Raw genomic sequence first — 24098 nt, forward strand, 5'->3', positions numbered from 1 at the left:
CTCTGTATTATTTTTGTAATTTGGGGGCAGTCTAAGAGTTTTTTAGGCCGGGCATGGTGGCTCACGCCTGTAATCCCGGCACTTTGGGAGGCCGAGGCGGGTGGATCACGAGGTCAGGAGATCGAGAACATCCTGGCTAACACGGTGAAACCCCGTCTGTACTAAAAATACAAAAAATTAGCTGGGCGTGGTGGTGAGCGCCTGTAATCCCAGCTACGGGAGGCTGAGACAGGAGAATGGCGTGAACCTGGTAGGCGGAGCTTGCAGTGAGCCGAGATCACGCCACTGCACTCCAGCCTGGGAGACAGAGTGAGACTCCATCTCAAAAAAAAAAAAAAAGTTTTTTAAAAAGTGGGGAATAAACTATAACAGAGAACAAAGGAAAATAATCAATCTAGACATTTTTATTAAGTTCTATTAAAAAATATTAAGACATTTGAAAAACTCAGAAAGTTTATAAAACACACTCATATTCAATAATTTTCTTATTCTTTGATAGCCAGTGCGACATGTTGAAGATGTTACACCAAAACCAACCCACCATACTGTAAAAAGCTGTATCTCGAGTTTAATCAACATGCATCCTAATTAAGAGGAAATACACTCTTGTATAAAAGAGTGTAAATTTTTATTATTTTTAAAAATAACTTTTCTCTTAAACTTAGGAAGGGTTGATTTTGCTAATTTACCCAACACCATGATAACTTATGTTCTTTTAATGATATGGGATAAATGCAGAGATGCAACATGCTAGAACTTCTTAAAATATACAGTATAGCTGGGCGCAGTGGCTCACGCCTGTAATCCCAGCACTTTGGGAGGCCGAGGTGGGCAGATCACCTGAGGTCGGGAGTTTGAGACCAGCCTGACCAACATGGAGAAACCCGTCTCTACTAAAAATACAAAATTAGCCAGGCATTGTGGCACATGCTTGTAATCCCAGCTACCCGGGAGGATGAGGCAGGAAAATCGCTTGAACCCAGGAGGCAGAGGTTGCAGTGAGCCGAGATCGTGCCATTGCACTCCAGCCTGGGCTACCAGAGCAAAACTCCATCTCAAAAAAAAAAAAAAAGTACAGTATAAAAGAGCACTTGAGACTTAGAGCTGGATAGTATCTGTGTACTTACATTTGTAGGAATAACTGATCTCAGGGCTTTTCTTAAAGGTTTCGGTGATGTTGAACAGGTCTATTTGAACAATGAAAACTTAGTCCTATCACTAGCCGGCCATCTCACAGAAAAAGTCACTCTTCCCAATTGGCTGCTACCAAGAAACAGACTGACTCCAGAATGATCAGGAAATCCCAAAACTACCACAAGGCTCTCTGGCTTCCCTAAGTATCTTCAGGAGACACCCTGTCCCTGTATTAAAAGGGCAGGGAGTTAAAAGGTTAAAATAATTTTGGTAACTGTCTGAGATGTTTTACATCTAAGAAGGTGCCTACTGAATTCATGCTATTCATCTGCTTTAGAGTTTCAGAAGGTTGCAAACTTTCAGGAAAAACTGCAATGTCCCTTTCATTTTCTTTCTCAGGATGTTGAGTGAACTCTGCTTTCCCGGTTCGAAGCTTCACTGCAGGACTTGGTTTAAGGTTCTTTACTAAGAACGCTGGCTTTTCAGTCAACTGCTGTTTTGCTCTTGTCTGCAAAACTTCGTTTGTAATATTTCTCAATACTGGCGTATCTGCGTTGGTGCCCACAGATTCACAGTTAGAACAATTAATTATTTCATGGTCATTCTTAGAAGGCTCTTTCTGTCCACCAAGCTGTTCAGGTATGGACGTAAGGTTCTGATTCAATAAATGCTCACTCTTGCTATCTGCATTGTCGGGAGGCTCCTCTTCATCTTCACTATTGTCACTGCTTTGTAGGAGTCCATATCGCTTCATATATTTTTTGGTTGCAAATGACATGTTGTTTGGTGAAATTAAACTAAGCCCCACTGTGCTTCTGTCTGTATTAATATGGAGAAGGCTGAATGGGTCACAATTATTTTGGTTTGATCGAGTGACAGACAGTTGTGACAGCTGATTTTCATTTAAATATTTCAGAGCTATAGCATTTGCCTCCATGCTCAAATCCACACCATTGGGGCTTAAGCCACTCATGCCAACATTAGCAAATGACATGCAGTTTAATCCAGAGATCACTGCTTCTGGGCTGATGCATGCCAACACACTGAAAGACACAAAGTAGTAAGCCATCATTTACCATATTCTAAGTAATACATAGTTCTCAATGTGTTCCATTCTATACAAGCAACAAAAGATCTTCAGCTTTAAGTTCATGGTCCTTTTATCTAACTACCCAGACATCTAAGTCTTGATGATCCAGATACACAAAGGATACATATGGGCTGGGTATAGTGGCCCAAGCCTCTAATCCCAGCAGATTGGGACACTGAGGTGGGAGGATTGCTTGAAGCCAGGACTTCAAGATCAGCCTAGGCAATATAGCAAGATCTTGTCTCTACAAAAAAATTTAAAAATTGGCCAGGCATGGTGGTGCACATTTATAGTTCCAATTACTCAAGAGGCTGAGGCAGGAGGATCGCATGAGCTCAAGAGTTCAAAGTTACAGTGAGCCATGATCGTGCCACTGCACTCCAGCCTGGGCAACCGAACAAGACCCTGTCTCTTAAAAAATAAAAAATAAAAATTTAAAAAGGGATACAAATAATAGCCTAGAAGGTAATCCATGATTTACAGGTTTAAAGTGGAATACAAATTAATTTTCCTAAATCTGTATATCAGTCATGGTTTTAAGAACAAATACAAGGCCCCAAATGTAAAAGTCATTCAACATAGCTATGAGTCATTTAATTTATGACTATTAGCCCAAACAGCACAAGAGATCAGCTAATGTTTAATGTAAAGTAAAACATAAAAATAAAATCAAACACAAAACACATTTGATTATATAACAGTACAAGCTTTGGTAAGTAGCTCAGAAAATTAAATTATTCATAGTTGAGGAGATTCCATTTGCAATGAATAAAAAACATCAACCAGTCTCTGGATATGGGCTTATACACACACACACACACACACTTTTTTCATTAGTTATAATATTCAACTTACTTTGATAAGTGTTAAGTCAACTGACTTACCTTTTCCTTAATATCACATATATAATAAATAGCTGCTAATTTTTTTTTTTTTTGGAGACAGGGTCTTACTCTGTTGCCCAGTCTGGAGTGCAGTGGCAACTGCATGTCATTTGCTAATGTTGGCACAATTACAGACTCAGGCTGCTCTCAGACTCCTGAGGTAAAGCGAGCCTCCCTCCTCAAACTCCCAAAAGTGTTGGGATTACAGGCGTGAGCCACTGTACCCAGCCTGCTAATTACTGAGTCGTTATATATGCCAGGTACTCTATTAATGCTTTACATGCATTATTCATATACATTCCTCACAGTAACCTTTCTCAGGGAGGTATTCTCTATGGAATATTTCTATCTTACTCTCCATTTCAACACCTTACATTCCCCTTCCCCTACTTTTTTGTTTTCTTTTTAGCACTTATTGCGATCTATACGTTGAATACACACATCTACATATTCAATCAATGCTCGATTCTTATTTATGGTCTAGCACCCTCATGAAAGCCAATAACAGCAGAGTTTTGTCTGTTCCCCCGGCCCCCACTGCAGTATCCTCGATGCGTGGACACATAGTAGGCACTCAGTAAGTACTTGTTGAATGAATAAAAGTAGTAGGTACTATTGTTATATTTATTCTCAGTTGAGAAAACTGAGGAATAGAGATTTGAGCTAATTTTCCCAAGCTAAATAGTACATAGCAAGCTGAGATAATCCATGACTGCCTTACTCTCTGGGGCTCTGTAACCACTGTTTTACTGTACTATATTCAGTAACTTGGATTTTTTCTATCACAGTCCTTTGTGCAATATTTGTTGTGGTGAACATTATATTCTAGTCAAATATGCTATGGCTTTCTACATCATCCCATGAAGAAATTCAGCTGTTTTACATGTGCTAGCCACTGCTTGCATTCACAGACCCACAAAACTCAAACAACCATTATATATTTTCATTCTTATAAGCACCTGAAATTTGCAAAAAACTATTTCCAACCATTAATAATCCCTGAAACCAGGCCAGGCATGGTGGCTCACGCCTGTAATCCCAGCACTTTGGGAGGCCGAGGTGGGCAGATCACCTGAGATCAGGAGTTCGAGACCAACCTGGCCAACATGGTGAAACCCCATCTCTACTAAAAATACAAAAAAATTAGCTGGGTGTGGTGGCGGGCGCCTGTAATCCCAGCTAGTCTGTAGGCTGAGACAGGAGAATCGGTTGAACACGGGAGGTGGAGGTTGCAGTGAGCCGAGATTGCGCCACTGCACTCCAGCCTAGGCGACAGAGTGAGACTCTGTCTCAAAAAAAAAAAAAAATTCTCTGAAACCAGTGATGCCATCACCAAACAATGGAACAGTGTGCTCAATAATGCTGGTCTTTATAACCTTGAAATTCTCCCTTAACCTTCTTGGCATTTAATGCTTTGAAGACTATTTTAATAAGATGAAAGAGATACTACTAATTTATCCAGACATTATTCTTTTATTCATAGTGACAATACTTTTGGAAGTCTTTTTCTACTTTGCCTATTTCCTCAGTCTATAGATATTGTTAATGTAAATAATTTGATAAAAGCAAAGAAAAACTACTAATTCAAAATGTTAAATATTTAAAGAAAGCAGGTCTAATTTGAGTGCTTTTTTTTTTTTGAGACAAGGTCTCACTCTGCCACTAAGGCTGGAGGGCAGTGGCACAATCATGGCTCACCATGGCATCGACCTCCCAGACTCAAGTGACCCTCCTACCTCAGCCTCCCAAGTAGCTGGGACTACAGGTGCATGCCACCATGCCCAGCTAATCAAAAATTTTTCTTTGTGTAAAGATGGGGTCTCACTATGTTGTTCAGGCTGGTCTTGAACTCCTGAACTCCAGTGATCCTCCCACCTTGGCCTCCCAAAGTTCTGGGATTACAGGCATGAGACACCATGCCCAGCCTCTAATTTTAACTAGGGCTTCTTTTATAGACTGGTTAAAAGATCCATAAAGTAGTCAATATCAGTTTAGAAGGCTATTCAAGTTTCAATGCCTAACACAAGCTAGCCAATTTCAATTTGGAGGGTGGGCCAGGGGCAATGAGATATCATTACTTTAATAGCAAAACAAATCAAGACAGGCACAGTGGTATGCACACCTGTAGTCCTAGCTTCTCAGGAGTCTGAGGCAGGAGGATTGCTTAAGCCCAGGTGTTCAAGGGGCCACCCTAGGCAAAATAAGAGACCACATCGCTAAAAAACAATAATACTCAGAACCAAAGCATATAAACACTAGGGTAATTAAGACGAAAAGCAAAAAGGAACCCATTCCACTAATCAAATCCTAAAAGCCTGAGCACAAATATATGTCTATGTTAAAATCTCATTAGATGTGCAGCCACAAGGAATGATGAAAGTCCATGAATAAATTTGAGTAAGAGAGCCACATGCCAACAATTTATGGGAAGCTCTAAAATTATTCCAACTCAGATGACAATCAAGACCCCCATCTCTACAAATAAAAATAAGCTGGGTGTGCTGCTGCACACCTGTAGTCCCAGCTACTCAGGAAGCTAAGGTGGGAGGATCACTTGAGCCCAGGAGATTGAGGCTGCAGTTGAGCCATGATTGTGCCACTGCACTGCAGCCTGGGCAATAGAGAGAGACCCTGTCTCTCAAAAAAAAAAACAAAAAAAGTCAACTTTGATTCATGATCCTATTTGAATCCAGATTAGTTATCTACTACTTATCCTACACAGAGTTTTTCAACTACTAAGCAGATAGCCAGGAAGCAAGGTAAAGAAGCAACTAGAGAGACTGCTTGAGCCAGGTTTTGAATTCAAAAAGTCACTCCAATTGGGAACCTATGTGTACGGGTTGCTTCCAGACCTCGAACCCACAATCTCCATTTCCTGCACAATTTCTAGGTTTGTCTGGCACCCTTTTTCCCTGCCTTCCTGCCTTTAGACTCTCTTAATCTCTGAGGCATTCTATTAACAGGAAAATAGAAAGCAGGTCTTCCTTCCCCTGCCTTAGCCACTCTTCTGGCAGAATGATGTGCTCCTGGAGTCCAGAATTGGAACATGAAATGAGTTTTCACATAGACACAATGATGAAAGATGGCTGATTTACAGAGCTAGAGGAACAGTATGGATTATAAGGATTAGTTTCCTAGAATATTTAACCTATAATCTGTAACACTGTTTCTATAGAAAAATGTGTCTTACGTTCTAAACAACGGCCTTATAAACTTTTAGTGTACCAGTTATATTATACCTACACATGTTAAAAAGATAACAATGTAAGGTCATAAATACTGACAGTAAATACTACAAAGACACTAAAAATGAAATATAAGCTTCAGTGATGACCTGAGGAGGAGGAATGTCAGGAGTTCGAGACCAGCCTGGCCAATATAGTGAAACCCCGTCTCTACTAAAAACACAAAAATTAGCTGGGCGTGGTGGTGCGCGCCTGTAGTCCCAGCTACTCAGGAGGCGGAGGCAGAAGAATTGCTTGAACCCGGGAGGCGGAGGTTGCAGTGAGCCAAGATCATGCCACTGCACTCCAGCCTGGGCGAAAGAGCGAGACTCCATCTCAGGAAAAAAAAAAAAAAAAAAAAAAAATCTTGCTGAAAATGCTGTCACAAGTACATGCTACAATTTACTGAGAACAAGGTATTTTAAGAGTACAAAACATCTGCCAGGCGCGGTGGCTCACGCCTGTAATCCCAGCACTTTGGGAGGCCAAGGCAGGTGGATCATCTGAGGTTGGGAGTTCGAGACCAGCCTGACCAACATGGAGAAACCCTGCCTCTACTAAAAGTACAAAATTAGCCGGGCATGGTGGCGCATGCCTGTAATCCCAGCTACTCAGAAAGGCTGAGGCAGGAGAATCACTTGAATCTGGGAGGCGAAGGTTATGGTGAGCCGAGATCATGCCACTGCACTCCAGCCTGGGCAATAAGAAAGAAACTCCGTCTCAAAAAAAAAAAAAAAAAAAAAAAGAGTACAAAACATCAATACACTTTGAGAGGTCCAGGAAACTCTGACCAAAGAGGTGACATCTAAGTTCAGCTTTGAAGGATAAGAAGGATTTTGACAAGCAGAAAGGTAAAAAAGAGCACCTCAGATAAAAGTAACATCAAGGAATCTTGCAAATGCCAATGGCAAGTAGGCTGGAACTTGGTAGAGAGTGGTAGGACATTATACTAAAAAACTAAGTTTAAGTCAAACTGAAACAATGCGAATTAATCAGGTAGGCCTCAGATAGGCTGGGAGGACATTCCAGACGTAAGCCTAAGATAACAGGGAAACTAAATTTGACTCTTATGTTGGAGAAACTATTGCAGTACAGTTTCCTATTTAATCAGAATGACATAGAGATGATGGCACATGCCTGTGGTCCCAGCTACTCAAAAAGCTGAGGCAGAAGGATTGGCTTCAGCCCAGGAGTTTGAGGTTACATAAATTACGATTGTACCATTGCACTCCAGCCTGGGTGACAGGCCTGGGCGACAAAGCAAGATCCTATTTTTAAAAACTAAAAAAAAGTTTTAAATATACAGAAATTGCATCAATAATAAAACATAACTTTTAAAACTTTAAGATATTTTTGTTCTTAATTAGTACAGATCTTTAAAAGGGGCCATTTTGATGTAGAGTAATTACAACACACTATGAAAATACTCCTAAAGTTAGCTGCCTTTCCTTTTTCCTTTCCTTTTCTTCATAAATTAAGTTAGCTACCTTTCCTATGTGATTCCATGGCATTCCCTATCCTTCCATTTCATAGCAGGCATAAAAGATATTGACTATCTGTGTCTTCCCCACTGAACTGTAAACTCTATGAGAACAAAGATGTCTTTCTTTATCAGGTTATTTTGTGTATTACGATATCTCTTATAAGCTGGCTCATAGAAACTCAGTATGTATTTGTTGAAGTGAATGTATTGGTGAAATGGCAGCTGGCACACATGCATACGTGTAGCTGGTAATAATACTTACTCTTTCAGAAAGCAACTTAGCAACAGCTTTAACATTTTTGTATCATTTATCTTAGTCTTTCCAAGATTCTATTCTAAGGAAATAATCCTAAAGCTGAAAAGCAATATTTGCAAAAGATCATCATAGCAACATTTAAAATAGTAAGAAACCACAACTAATGTGACAAGTTGGTTCTCAGTTCTGACAAGAGGGGAAAGGTTAGGATACATAGCCTCTATCTTACAGCATGGATAAAAAAATCAAAAACGCTAGCCTCACTCTTCTACACTATTGGTAGGAATATAAACTGGTACAACTATTTGGTGAGCAATGGTAGCATCTACTAAGACTTTGAATGCACATACTCTTTGATCCTGCCTATCTAGGAATTTATCCTACAAAGATACTTGTACCTGTAGAATGATGTTCACTTAGGATTGCTTGAAATAACAAATAAGAGATTTGGCCTAAAGGTCCATTAATAGAGCACTGGGGTTCAATATATTCTAGTACAAGGGTACAAAAGAATATTATGCAGCTGTTTAAATACATGAGAAAGAACTGTATATCCCTATAAGGAAAAGTATCCAAGATATTATAATATCGTGTTTAAAACAAAAACAAAAACAAAAAAACAGGCCAGGTGCAGTGGCTCATGGCTGTAATCCTAGCACTTTGGGAGGCCAAGGTGGGAAGATTGCTTGAGTCTAACAGTTTGTTTGAGACCAGACTGGGCAACATAGCAAGACCCCATCTCTGCAAAAAATAAAAAATTAGCCAAGTAGTGGTGCATGCCTGTAGTGTCAGCTACTCAAAAGGCTGAGATGGGAGGATCACTTGAGTCCAGGAGGTTGAGGCTGCAGTGGGCTGTGATCATGCCACTGCACTCCAGCCTGAGTGACAGAACGAGACTGTCTCAAAATTAAAACAACAACAGCAACAACAACAAAAAATCAAATCACAAAGCTTATCACATACACATATACTTGAACATGCATGGAATATTTCTAGAATACAAATGGTTAAGAGAAGTAACTTTTTTTTTTTTTTTTTTTTGAGACAGAGTCTCGCTCTGCTATCCAAGCTGGAGTGCAGTGGCGCAATCTCGGCTCACTGCAAGCTCCGCCTCCCAAGTTCACGCCATTCTCCCGCCTCAGCCTCCTGAGTGGCTGGGACTACAGGCGCCCACCAGCACGCTCGGCTAATTTTTTGTATTTTTAGTAGGGACGGGGTTTCATCGTGTTAGCCAGGATGGTCTCGATCTCCTGACCTCGTGATCCGCCCACCTTGGCCTCCCAAAGTGCTGGGATTACAGGCGTGAGCCACCGCGCCCGGCCTTTTTTTTTTTTTTTTTTTGAGACTGAGTCTTGCTCTGTCGTCCAGGCTAGATAGAGTGCAGTGGCGCTATCTCAGCTCATTATGACCTCTGCCTCCCCAGGTTCAGGCGATTCTCTTGCCTCAGCCTCCCGAGTAGCTGGGATTACAGGCGCCCGCCACCGCGCCCAGCTAATTTTTGTATTTTTAGTAGAGACGGGGTTTTCACCATCTTGGCCAGGCTGGCCTCGAACTCCTGACCTCATGATCCACCTGCCTCAGCCCTGCAAAGTGCTGGGATTACAGGCAAGAGCCACCGCGCCCGGCCTAAGAGAAGTAACTTTGGAAGAGTCAGGCAGGAATGTGGGGAGTTGTGGCTTTTGCATTTTATCTTATACTCTCTTCTGTATTTTTTAAAACCATGAATTTTTATTATTTTAAATTAGAAAACAAAAAATAATTAACAGAAAATATGCTAGCCTTAATAATATAATCTCCAGACTTTATTTTCTTTTTAATAAGTTATGTGCTGAGGTCATCTTTGGTAGAAAGGAATCTGAACAAAAGGACATGACCAGTTGGGCACATTCCTAGAAAAAAGAAATGTTTGGCCAGGCGCGGTGGCTCACGCTTGTAATCCCAGCACTTTGGGAGGCTGAGGCGGGCGGATCACGAGGTCAGGAGATCGAGACCATGGTGAAACCCCATCTCTACTAAAAATACAAAAAAAATTAGCCGGGTGTGGTGGCGGGCGCCTGTAGTCCCAGCTACGCGGAGAGACTGAGGCAGAATGGCGTGAACCCGGGAGGTGGAGCTTGCAGTGAGCTGAGATCGCGCCACTGAACTCCAGCCTGGGCAACAGAGCGAGACTCCGTCTCAAAAAAAAAAAAAAAAGAAAAAAGAAATGTTTTTGCTTTTTAGATGGCACGATTGTGTAACTGTACATCCAGTAGCTGGCACAGACCTTATCACCTCCAGAAAGACTTTTCAGACGCTACCAAGTGAAACTCCTTTCTCTTTCCTCAAAACTCCTAAAGCATTTTGTTGGCCTATCCAGCCAGGAGTCATCCCACAGCATCTCTCAAATTACTTAGGTATGTAACCCTCTCTCCCACTAAAATGAAGAATCTCTTATTCATCATGCATACGGTAGGCCCTGAATAAATGGTGAATCAACTGAATTGAGGCACAAACATAACTTTTCTGATGAGATTGCCACAATGCATCTAAAATTTATTCATCTAGCCAATGATGGGCAAAAATAAATAAAAATTTTTAAAAAATAAAATTTATTCGCCCTTTAAAACAAAATTTTAAGTTACCTGGCGTGATCCACGTTATGTGCATTTTTCTTCACTTTAGTGGGAGAATCAATTTTTACTCCAAGGCTTCTTAGTTGCTTAAGAGTTGCATTAAGAACACAATCTTTGTCCACCAGTCTTGAATGATGTGTTTTTTTCTTTGTATGGTAAACATTTTGGGTTCTGGTGCATTCATGACTGATAATTACTGCTTTGGTAGGCGGCTGCTCAGTTTCCTTGGAGGAACTATTTAATAGGTGGTTTACTTGACCCTGACAAAAAGAAAAAAAAATTTTTGAAAAATCACTATTAACAATGTTAGGGCTGGGTGTGGTGGTTCACACCTATAATCCCAGCACTTTGGGAAGCCGAGGCAGGAGGATCGCTTGAGCCCAGGAGTTTAAGACCCTGGGCAACACAGCGAGCGAGATCCTGTCTCTACAAAAAACTAAAAATTAGCTGGGCATGGTGGCACACACCTGTAGTTCCAGCTACTTAGGAGGCTGAAGTAGGAGGACCACCTGAGCCATCAGGCTGAGGCTGCAGTTAGCCGTGATTGTGCCACTATATCCTGCGTGACAAAGTGAGACTCTGTCTCTAAAAAAATTAAAATTAAAAAAAAGTTAAAAAACAATTTTACAATAAGACCTTAATGATACAACAAGGCCAGGGAAAATCAGTATCTTGTCAAATTCCACAAAGTATCAAGTAGGCAGGTATTATGGTATTATTTGCAGGTATTATGGAGTTTTTATAGAAGCACATCCTAATGAACAATTTCATCAGACCCTAGAGAAAACAGAACGTTTGTTCAGACTTCATTCACTTAAAAACCAACATAGGCTGGGCATGGTGGCTCACACCTGTAATCCCAGCACTTTGGGAGGCCAAGGCGGGCAGATCACTTGAGGCCAGGAGTTCCCAGCCTGGCCAACATGGTGAAATCCCGTCTCTGCTAAAAATACAAAAATTAGCTGGGTGTGGTGGCGTGCACCTGTAGTCCCAGCTACTTGAAAGGCTGATGCAATCACTTGAACCCGGGAGGCAGAAGCTGCAGTGAGCTAAGATCATGTCACTGCACTCCAGCCTGGGTAACAGAGTGAGACTCTGTCTCCAAAAAAAAAAAAAAAAAAAAAAATTAGCCAGGCATGGTGGCAGGTGCCTGTATTCCCAGCTACTTGGAAGGCTGAGGCACGAGAATCGCTTGAACCTGGGAGGCAGAGGTTACAGTGAGCTGAGATCATGTCACTGCACTCTAGCCTGGGCGACAGAGTGAGACCCTGTCTCAAAAAAAAAAAAAAAAAAATCTTTTGAGTAATTCTCCAAGTACTTTCGAGGACTTATGCTAAATTTTTTATAAACAAGTTTTAAATAATGCTTTCGTTTGAAAAGTGATAATATGTTTCAGTTATAAATTAGGCCTTTATGATATTCACAGAGTTAGGCTCCATTTATTCTCACTTTCTAAAAGTAAGAATGACCTGTGATACTATTTCTGCATATTTCATTCCCTGAGCATACGAGCTGCTAGCACCAGTTTAGGACCTAGCAAGCAAATAACAAATATGTGTTCATTGATGAATACATAGGGCCCTGTGAAGTATGTTGCCTTCTCCCAAATGGACAAATCAAATATTCTACAATTTGGATGAAAGTGACAGTCAGGGCCGGGCGCGGTGGCTCATGCCTGTAATCCCAGCACTTTGGGAGGCCGAGGCGGGTGGATCACGAGGTCAGGAGATCGAGACCATCCTGGCTAACACGGTGAAACCCCATCTCTACTAAAAATACAAAAAATTAGCCAGGCGCAGTGGCGGGTGCCTGTAGTCCCAGCTACTCGGGAGGCTGAGGCAGGAGAATGGCATGAACCCGGGAGGCGGAGCTTGCAGTGAGCCGAGATAGTGCCACTGCAGTCTGGCCTGGGTGAAACAGTGAGATTCTGTCTCAAAAAAAAAAAAAAAAAAAAAAAAAAAGAAAGTAGTGACAGTCAGGGTTTCTCTATCCTTTAAGTCCCAGATCACATTTTAAGTTTTATAATACTAGTTCCTCCAACCAGAATTATCCCTTTATTCTGTGTGCTCTTTGCTTTACACTACTACTCCTCAACAGCCTGTCTTATAATTGTTACTAGTCTGCATGTGCTGTTGTTTCCCCTAGGCTCTCAAGGGCGCAGAGAGCCCTTTATATTATTGATTTCACTTAGCCTATTGTCTTAGACTAAGCTAAGTATTTAATAAACATTGGCTTACCTGAACTAAAATCAGTAAATATTATCATAAATATCCCACTACTTTCCAATTTTCAAATTTCCAAGAAACTCTTGCTTATTTTCTAATACTAATTTTGGTTTGAATTAGGCATAATATCAATATTTATACTTTAAAAATAAAACTGTGTTTTTCTAAGTACTTAAGCATGTTTACAGTAAATTACTGAATTTAAGTTATAATTTATGAAAAGCTAAAAGAAATGCTACATTGTTAATTAGGCAAAAATCTTTTTATCTTAAGGTCTCCATCAGTTTAAACCTAGGAAAAGCTTAACTAGTATATCCTATACTAAATAACCTTCTCAAAAAGATGAAATGCTCTACATTTTCTTACCAATAAATCCTGGTAAATTTTCTGGTTATCTGATGGTTGATGAGGCAAGGGTTGCATTACTTGCTCAATTTTTGGTTCCCCTGATGTTTCAGAAGTGTTACTGGCACCCCCTGTTGGTCCAGTCTGTAAACACATGCTTACACTTTCTGCCAGCTGGCCATTTGGAAAGAACACAGGTACATCAGGTTCTTTTCTCACAACTAGAGAAGAGCTGCTGGGAAGGACATATAATGTGTTAGTCATTGAGGTACCTTTAACATATAATTGAAATGTAGTAACTTTAGAAGAAAGGGTTAAAACTCAAGCAGCATCTGGGTTGTATTTTTAGCTCTTAGTGATGCTACATGAACACCCCATCTTAGCCAGGTGCAGTGGCTCATGCCTGTAATCTGTATTTTGGGAGAGCAAGGCAAGAGAAGTTTGAGGTGAGAAGTTCAAGATCAGACTGGGGAATATAGCGAGACCCCATCTCCACAAAAAATTTGTTTTAATTAGCTGGGTGTGACACCATGCACCTGCAATCCTAGCTGCTCAGGAGGCTGAGCAAGAGGATCACTTAGCCCAGGAATTCGAGGCTGCAGTGAGCTATGATTGTACCACTGCACTCAGCCTAGGCATCAGAGCAAGACCCTGTTTCTATAAGAAACAAAAATGAAAATACCTCGTTTTAACAGGCTGCATATAAACTAAACCATGGTTACCTTTTAACTTGTGTTACTTATATTTAAGACAACTTTCTTTGAAGCCTGGAAAACAAGCTGTTGATTTCTCCTGAACTTGATGGCAATGGAAATTTTTAGAGTATTTAAATATTTTAGATATGTTATTTGTTCATTCCAAGTTTTGGGTTTTTTTTTTTTTTTTTTTGAGACAGAGTCTCACCGTGTCACCCAGGCTGGAGTGTAGAGGCTCACTGTAACCTCCGCCTCCCAGGTTCAAGCGATTCTCCTGCCTCAGCCTCCTGAGTAGCTGGGATTACAGGCGTGCACCACCATGCCTGGCTAGTTTTTGTATTTTTAGTAGAGATGGGGTTTCACCATGTTGGCCAGGCTAGTCTCAAACTCCTGACCTCAGGTGATCTGCCCGCCTCAGCCTCCCCAAGTGCTGGGATTACAGGCGTGAGCCACTGCACCTGGCCTCAAGGATCTAAAAATATGTCTTGGTGTCTAACCTAGGAAGCAAAAACCAAAACTGAAAAAGAACAAACCCAAAACATTAAAGATTACAAGGGTCCTTAATAAAACAACACCAAGAGCTAGATAGTTCCTTTCACCATGTGAGGACACAAGGAAGAGGCATCAACTATGAACCAGGAAATGGGCCCTCACAAAACATTACATCTACTGGTGCCTCAACCTTGGAGTTTCCAGCCCCCAGAACAATGAGAAATTTCTGTTGTTTATAAGCCAAAATAAATAAATACATGTCTACGCTCTTTAGGGGGAAGAAAAAGGAATAAATAAAAATGTCAAATTTCAACAAAAGATTTAAGATTAAATAAAACATTTTAAAATGCTTCTAATACGCCAAGTATTATTAGGTATGTCCAAAGCACAGCTTCTAAAGAAAAATATGGATCATTTTAAAAGAAAGTCTCTACTACATACCACTACTCACTGCTGGGAAAAAGTAATCAATAACCAATTAAGCTGCAAGGCAAATAAATTTATCTTTCACAGACTACTTCAACATCAGAAGCACTGATCCAACAAGACATCTAAGGGGAACTGGAAGCCCTGGAGTTGGGTGTCATCTATGAATACTCAGCAGTGGGAACCAGAGCACGAATCAGACCAAAAGTGCGAGAAGGATCCCAGAGAAGCACCAAAACCATCATAGACAAAACACTGGAGAAAGTATTTAATCCAAATCAATAACCCAAATCAATGCTGAACAAAGATTAGATTTACATCTAGTTATGTGTTGGGATCGACAGAGCTAATTAATTGCTCTGAAAAAGCAATTAACTTCATTCTATCAATTAACTCAGATCTGTTTCTAAAGTCAAAAAAAAAAAAAAAAAAAAAGCCCTAACAAGGGCATGGTGGCTCACATCTGTAATCCCAGCAATTTGGGAGGCCTTAGCAGATCACCTGAGGTCAGGAGTTCGAGACCAACCTGGCCAACATGGTGAAACACCGTCTTCACTAAAAATACAAAAATTAGCTGGGTGTGGCGGCGTACACTTGTAATCCCAGCTACTTGAGAGGCTGAGGCAGAAGGCTCTGGAACCCAGAAGGTGGAGGTTGCAGTGAACCAAGATCACGCCACTGCATTCCAGCCTGAGCAACAGAGCAACACTCCATCTCAAAAAAAAAAAAAAAAACACTGCAAGATTGGATATTTTTTTAAAATTCCAATCTGAAAACCCCCATTATTCTAGAAAGTAGTCTGCAGTTTACAGAGTTAAGGAGAATAAATAAAGATCCCATGGTTTGCTCTTCTTTGTCCTCAGTTTCTATAATTATTCCAAATAAACTGCAGACCTACTTTGGGGCTCACCCCATGGGGAACCAGACACTGGGTCAAACTGTAGTTTTTTTTTAATTAATTAATTTTTTTGAAACAGAGCTGGCCGGGCATGGTGACTCACACCTGTAATCCCAGCAGTTTGAGAGGCTGAGGCGGGCAGATCATCTGAGGTCAGGAGTTGCAGACCAGCCTGGCCAACATGGAGAAACCCCGTCTCTACTAAAAATACAAAACTTAGCCGGGCGTGGTGGCAGGTGTCTGTAATCCTAGCTACTTGGCAGGCTGAGGCAGGAGAATCGCTTGTACCCAGGAGGCAGAGGGTGCAGTGAGCTGAGATTGCGCCACTGCACTCCAGCCTGGATGACAGAGCAAGACTGTCTCAAAAAAAAAAAAAAAAAAAAGAAACAGTCTCTCTCTGTCACCCAGGCTGGAGTGCAGTGGCATGATCACAGCTCACTGCAGACTCAACTTCCCAGGCTCCAGCGATCCTCCCACCTTAGCCTCCCAAACAGCTGGGACCAAGGGCTAATTTTTGCAATTTTGGTAGAGACAGGGTTTCGCCATGTTACCCAGGCTGGTCTCAAATACCTTAGCAGAAGCAATCAGTTCACTTTGGCCTCCCAAAGTGCTAAGATTACAGGCATGAGCCACCAAGCCCAGCAAATTCTAAAAATATGGAAATTACTATGATCCTTACCCTGCAGGAACTCAATCTAACATACACAAAAGAGCTTTTCTGTATACTGTGGCACATACAATGAGTGCTTAATTGAATCATATGATTAAAACATATACTATACTAAAATGAGATGTTTCTCTGTAGTTTTCTGAAGGGACATGTTTATTGTTTTAACCATTATTGTAATCACAATGATTTAAAATGTCAAATATCACAAGGCTTATTAATTTCTAAAAAGTAATCCACGGCCTGCCCCATGTCACCTTACCAGTTCACCTTTTTTTATTTTTAGAAATGGAGTCTCAGGCCGGGCGCGGTGGCTCATGCTTGTAATCCCAGCACTTTGGGAGGCCGAGGCGGGCGGATCACGAGGTCAGGAGATCGAGACCATGGTGAAACCCCGTCTCTACTAAAAATACAAAAAAATTAGCCGGGCATAGTGGCGGGCGCCTGTAGTCCCAGCTACTCCGAGAGGCTGAGGCAGGAGAATGGCGTGAACCCGGGAGGCGGAGCTTGCAGTGAGCCGAGATTGCGCCACTGCACTCCAGCCTGGGCGACAGAGAGAGACTCCGTCTCAAAAAAAAAAGAAATGGAGTCTTACTCTGTTACTGAAGCCACAGTACAATGGCACTTATCATAGATCACTGCAACCTCAAACTTCTGGTCTCAAGCGATCCTCCTGTTTCAGCCTCCTGAGTAGGTGGAACTACTACAGGCACATACCACCACACCCAGCTAAGTTAAAATATTTTTTTATAGAGACAGGGTCTCACTATTCTGCCTAGCCTGGTCTTGAATTTCAAATTAACCTCTTTAAACTGTTTCATGTGCTATTATCCTGGGATGTTTTATACCTATATTTTTCTTTTACCTTCAAAATTTATCCTACACCTGATCCCTTCCACGAATTCCACAAGTCCAAGACACCTTCATCTCACTTGGTCTTTAGTCTATTAACCAGTTAGTATCTTAACTTCCACTTTTAACATCCTTCATTTCTCCATGAAACAATTAGAATGGCCTTCAAAATATGAAAATCAGATCATAACACTCCATTATCTAAAATCCAAAATCCTCCACTAGCTTTAATGAGCATGAATACATTCAAAATTCTTTTCTATATCCTACAAAGCCCCAGGTAATTTGGCTCCTGCCTGTATCTCAGACTTCATTTCCTATACTCTCCCTCTCAATCACTATGTCCAGCCACACTGGCTTTCATGCTTGTTTCTGTAACTTTTAAGCTCACACTTGCCATTACACTTGCTTTTTCCTCCACCTGGAATACTCATCCCCAGATATTATCATGACTGGCCCCTTCTCATCATTCAGGTCACTACTCAAATATCATCCCCTCAGAGATGGTTTTCTTCACCACTCTACTTAATATAGCACCTTGTTCCCAGGCTACCATCCCAGTTACACTCCACTTGATCACTCTAGTTTACTTTTTCAGAGCTGTTGTCACTATATGAAATTATATTATTTGCTGCTCATGTGGTTAAATTCCATAAAGTTAGGAGCTTTGCCTAACCTAGTATTTGATATTTAGTGTCTAGTTTTGTGGTAGCACATACCAGAAACTCAAATATTTGCTGAGTTTGTTTCCAAATTTGCTGAGGATATAAATTACTTTAGGCCAGGTGCAGTGGCTCATACCAGCAATCCCAACAATTTGAAAGGTCGAGGCAGGTGGATCACCTGAGGTCAGGAGTTCAAGACCACCTTTGCTAACATGGCAAAACCCTGTCTCTACTAAAAATACAAAAATTAGCCAGGTGTGGTGGCCCGTGCCTGTAGTCCCAGCTACTTGGGAGGCTGAGGTTGCAGTGAGCCAAGATCGCGCCACCGTATTCCAGTCTGGGTGACAGAGCGAGTAACTTAAAAAAAAAAAAAAAAAAAAATTACTTTAGAATCCGTTTTTTGTTTTGTTTTGTTTTGAGACTTAGACTTGCTCTGTCACCCAGGCTGGAGTGCAGTGGCGCAATCTCGGCTCACTGCAACCTCCACCTCCTGGGTTCAGGCGATTCTCCTTGCCTCAGCCACCCAAGTACCTGGGACTACATGTGTGCACCACCATGCCCGGTTACAGGCAAGAGTCACTGAGCCTGCCTACAATCCTTATTCAATGGAAAATTTCATAATGAAAACTTTCAAACATGAGAGAATTATTTTACAAATCACCATATACAATCAGTTTCAAAAATTACCAACAAATAGCCAATCTTATTTCATTTATACTCCTAGCCATTTCATTCTCCCACAGAATTTGAAGCAAATCTCAGATAACATTTCATATACAAATATTAAGGTTCTATCACTCAAAAATAGACTCTTTTATATATAATGGCAATATAGAGAATCTTTAGAAATTTCCCCATCTCATAGTGGCTCGTGCCTATAATCCCAGCACTTTGGAAGGCTGAGGCAGGCGGATCACCTGAGGTAAGGAGTTCGAGATCAGGCTGGCCAACATGGGAAGCCCCAGCTCTACTAAAAATACAAAAACTAGCTGGGCATGGTGGTGCATGCCTGTAATCCCAGCTGCTTGGGAGGCTGAGGCTCAAGAATGCCTTGAACCTGGGAGGCAGAGGTTGCAGTGAGCCAAGACAGTGCCATTGCACTCCAGCCTGGGTGAAAAAGCGAGACTCTGTCTCAAAAAATAAATACATAAAATAAAGTAGGCCGGGCACAGTGGCTCATGCCTGTAATCCCAGCACTTTAGGAGGCCAAGGTGGGTGGATCACCTGAGGTCAGCAGTTCACGACCAGCCTGGCCAACATGGCGAAACCCCATCTCTAAAAAAAATACAAACAAAATTAGCCCAGCGTGGTGGCAGGTGTCTGTAATCCCAGCTACTCAGGAGGCTGAGGCAGGAGAATCCCTTGAACCCAGGAGGCAGGGATTGCAGTGAGCCAAGATCGCACCATTGCACTCCAGACCGAGCAACAAGAGCGAAACTCTGTCTCGTAAATAAATAAATAAAATAAAGAAAAGAAATTCCTCGGCCAGGTGTGGTGGCTCACGCCTGTAATCCCAGCACTTTGGGAGCCCGAGGCGGGCAGATCACGAGGTCAGGAGATCGAGACCATCCTGGCTAACGTGGTGAAACCCCATCTCTACTAAAAATACAAAAACGGAATTAGCCGGGCATGGTGGCGGGAGCCTGTAGACCCAGCTACTTGGGAGGCTGAGGCAGGAAAATGGAGTGAACCCGGGAGGCGGAGATTACGGTGAGCCGAGATTGCACCACTGCACTCCAGCCTGGGCAACAGAGCGAGACTCTGTAAAAAAAAAAAAAAAAAATTTCTCTATCTGTATCTGGAACCTAATATTATCAGAAACTCTAGGGTGAGGCCCGAGCTTGTGTATTTTTGAAGTTTCCTTCCGATTTCTGATTCATCCAGACTGTTAATTTAGCCAAAGACTGACATCTGGAAATGGTTCTAGAAGGCTCAGAGTTGTCAGTTACATAGAAATCATATCAAGTAAAGACATAAATGAAAATACCAGTTAGAAAATATATCATTTCTGATTTAGAAGACTTTAAAGAAATTAGAATTAAAAACAAAAAAAACCTGAACAGAACGGCAACTGTAATGAATAATAATGCATTGTATATTTCAAAATTGCTAATAGTAGACTTTAAATGTTTTTACCACAGAAAAAGCTAAGTATGTGAAGTGATAGATTTGTTGGTCTGATTTAATCATTCCATACTGTAAACATTGTGCCCCACAAATATACACAATTATTATTTATCAAAAAAAATTTTTTTTCCAAAGTAGGACAAAAGACTAAATCAAAGAGACCTTACTTGGATACAGAAAGTGGCTGGTTAAATTCTTCTTCCACAGCAATGTTGCTCTCTTCAAAACTGGGAATATCAACTGCTTTTAATGAAGATGCACTACCTGGAAGACTTGTGACTTCATTATTAATATCAACAGAAAAATTCATGTCCTCACTGGAAATTTTGGTATCATCTTGCTTCAGTTGAGAGTCAGGCTCTTGATCCTCACCTGCTGCATTCCAAAACAAGCTAGCACCTGGAGGTTAAATAATTTAAGATATTGAAACAAGCATTCAACTTTAAAAATAATACTCTGCCAAACCTTTGTTAAGAATAGCCGTATCGGCCGGGTGCAATGGCTCACGCCTGTAATCCCAACACTTTGAGAGGCAGAGGCGGGAGGATCACTTGAGCTCAGGAGTTCAAGACCAGCCTGGGCAACACGGAGAAATCCTGTCTCTACAAAAAAAATTAGCCAGGTGTGGTGGTGTGCCTGTAGTCCCATCTACTCAGGAGGCAGAGGTGGAAGATCACTTGAGCCCAGGAGGTTGATGCTGCAATGAGCTGTGATTGTGCTACTGCATTCCAGCCTGGGCAACACTGTGAGACTCTGGCTCAAAAAAAAAAAAAAAAAATATATATATATATATACACACACACACACACACACACACAATTACTTAGAACTAAATTTTTAGATTATATTTCCTCAGAAATGCCAGGAAGAGGTAGGTGGAAGACAGAAAGACAAAACACAGGGGGATGGGTCGGGTGGAAGGGCGCATTCTGGGTTCTGCTTTTTCAAGAAGGGTGGCTCTGAAATGATTTGCTTTACATATTAAGGTTCTGAATATGATCTGTGGGGTGGGGTGTGTATGTTGAAAACTGCTGCTCTGAATAATACGAGATAATATATAAAATACAAATCCCTAGGTTCTTTGGTTTTGACACTTAAATGCAATATTTAAAAGACTATATTGGTGATGCATCAGACATGTGTAATATCTGTAGTATCAGGCAGGTATTAAAAAAAAATCAAGTGGGTCGGGCGCGGTGGCTCACACTTGTAATCCCAGCACTTTGGGAGGCCGAGGTGGGCGGATCACGAGGTCAGGAGATTGAGACCACGGTGAAACCCCGTCTCTACTAAAAATACAAAAAAAATTAGCCGGGCGTGGTGGCGGGCGCCTGTAGTCCCAGCTACTCGGAGAGGCTGAGGCAGAAGAATGGCGTGAACATGGGAGGCAGAGCTTGCAGTGACCCGAGATTGCGCCACTGCACTCCAGCCTGGGCGACAGAGCAAGACTCCATCTCAAAAAAAAAAAAAATCAAGTGTTTCCCAATCTTTTTTTTTTTTTTTTTTTTTTAAGACAGGGTGTCACTTTGTTGCTCAGGCTGGAGTGCAGTGACACAATCACGGCTCACTGCAGCCTCAACGTCCCTGGGCTCAGGTGATCCTCCCACCTCAGCTTCCTGAGTAGCTGGGACTACAGGTGTGCATCACCATATGTGGCTAATTTTTGTATTTTTTTTAAAGATGGGGTTTCATCATGTTAACCAGGCTGGTCTCGAACTCCTAGCATCAAGCAATCCACCTGCCTTGACCTCCCAAAATGCAAACATTATAGGCATGAGCCACTGTGCCCAGCCTATTTCTCAATCTTTATGAACCACTTACACCTATCATCAGAGGTATTTGCATGTAATATTGTTTACTTACTCTTTCTTTAAATTAACTCTTTTTTTACTGAGCCTCATTATTTCTGTAAAATCACAGATTTGATATGCTTATTGTATTTGTACCTATGAGTACTGGAAAAGATATATTTACAAAATATAAATATTAATCTATATAACACCCTAAATCATCTTTTGTACCACGAGCCATAGGCATTCTATAATTTGGGGAATATTGCTAATACATAATGGTTTAAACAGATGGTTAAAACCAAAAAGTAGCCTGGGTGCAGTGGCTCATGCCTATAATCCCAACCCTTTGGGAGGCTGAGGTGGGTGGATCATGCGGTCCGGAGTTAGAGACCAGCCTGGCCAACATAGTGAAACCCCATCTCTACTAAAAATACAAAAATTAGCCAGGTGTGGTGGCAGGCACTTGTAGTCTCAGCTACTCAGGAGAATCACTTGAACCCAGGAGGTGGAGGTTGCAGTGAGCTGAGACTATGCCATTGCACTCCAGCCTGTGTGACGGAGTGAGACTCCGTCTCAAAAAAAAAAAAAAAAGTAAATCCTAGTCAAAATGGTTTCTACTCTGAGGATATACTTGGGTGATTTTATGAAAATAAATTAATACAACCAAGACTGGCTGGACGTGGTGGCTCACGCCTGTAATCCCAACACTTTGGGAGGCTGAGACAGGAGGATTGCTTGAACCTAGGATGTGGAGGTTGCAGTGAGCTGAGAGTGCACCACACTGCACTCTAGCTTGGGCAACAGAGCGAGACTCCATTTCAAAAAAAAAAAAAGAATTGGGTCCAGCCTAGAAAAGTAGCAAAACCAAACACTATATCATGTTATGCAGTTTGCAGGTATAGTTTTATTTCACAAAGACTAAAATTACACAAAAACTTAAGTCATACTCTCATCACCTTGGTTTTGGTCCTACTGCACCATGCACCAATTTGGACGTAAAATTCAAAAACCAGATATGAAAAGCATTTTTAACAATTTCCTTAGAAATTAAAAAAAACTGAAATTACCTGTGCTCACAGCAATGCTTACACTTTTTCTCATGTGCAAGCCAGGGGAAGACTGTGCTTCCACGGAAACCAACTCCATTTGTCTATCAGCTTGCACTGTGTCTTCAACAGTGGTTGTCTTAGGGGAACAGGGCGTCAGAGACTGTGCTTCCAACAAACGCTGAATCTATATCAATTAAAAACATACTTTAAACTGACAGGGAAGTAATCAACAAAACTGGCAGCAGTTTAATAATGAATTACAAAGCACCCTAGTTATAAGAAACTGACTTTTAAGTCTATTTTCTCACATTTCAACTAGACCATACCATGAAACTTATTCAATATAGAAAGCCATTATCACTAGTTATTAAGAAGCACTTTAAGTATACTTTTTTTTTTTGAGACAGGGTCTTGCTCTGTCACCCAGGCTGTCACCCAGCCGTGGTGCAATCATGGCTTATTGCAGCCTCAACCTCCCGGGCTCAATTGATCCTCCCACCTCAGCCTCCTGGGGTAGCTGGGACTACAGGCATGCACCACCATGCCTGGCTAATTTTCACATGTTTTGTAGAGATGGGGTTTTGCCATGTTGCCCAGGCTGTTCTCGAACTCCTGGGCTCAAGCAATCCACCCACCTCAGCCTTTAAGTATACATTTAAAAGCAATACATAAAGGTGTTTAGCTTAGTATTCATAAGTTGATACTCATGTAAAAAAGTGTGAATGGTTAATACTTCAAACTAACATTATATTCCTATTTCGCTTATAAATCAAAAGTTAGATTGGAGGTATACTCTGACTCTCTGACTCCATATACCAAATACTGAACATATCACACAAGATTATTATAAAGGTAAATCAGAATTGCCCATGTTTGCCCGTGTTGAAATTGGATATATTAATAACAATGGCTAACAGTTACTGAGCACCTGTTGTTTGCAAGACCCTATTACTATAGGCTTTTATGTATGATTTTTACAACAATCCTCTGAAGACTATATTACAATTAAACATTTTTTTACAAGTAAGAAAACCTGAGGCAAAGAAAAAGTTAAGTTACTTGTACAGGACATATAACTAATAAGTAGCAAATCTGAAAGCTGAGGTTCAAACACCAAAAAGCCTCCCCTCTTTCTTTTTAAATTGAGATATAATTCACGTACCATGAAATTAGCTGCTTTA

General features: G+C 41.2%; 1 protein-coding gene across 2 annotated transcripts in view; it reads right to left on the bottom strand.

The window, feature by feature from the left end:
• Positions 1 to 389: 389 nt before the first annotated feature.
• Positions 390 to 24098, bottom strand: part of STIL (STIL centriolar assembly protein) — a 64634-nt gene continuing 40925 nt past the window's right edge. The window contains exons 13-17 of one of the 2 annotated variants that reach the window (XM_003259013.3): positions 22936 to 23101; positions 20243 to 20474; positions 13275 to 13488; positions 10693 to 10943; positions 390 to 2177 (exon numbers count right to left, since the gene is read on the bottom strand). In XM_003259013.3, coding sequence (XP_003259061.1) covers positions 1391 to 2177; positions 10693 to 10943; positions 13275 to 13488; positions 20243 to 20474; positions 22936 to 23101 — 1650 coding nt within the window. In that variant the 3' untranslated portion in view covers positions 390 to 1390. The remainder of the gene's footprint in view (positions 2178 to 10692; positions 10944 to 13274; positions 13489 to 20242; positions 20475 to 22935; positions 23102 to 24098) is intronic. The other variant, XM_012511019.2, reaches the window with a different exon arrangement.

Source organism: Nomascus leucogenys, chromosome 12 (genome assembly GCF_006542625.1).
Source record: "Nomascus leucogenys isolate Asia chromosome 12, Asia_NLE_v1, whole genome shotgun sequence".
Taxonomy (NCBI): domain Eukaryota; kingdom Metazoa; phylum Chordata; class Mammalia; order Primates; family Hylobatidae; genus Nomascus; species Nomascus leucogenys.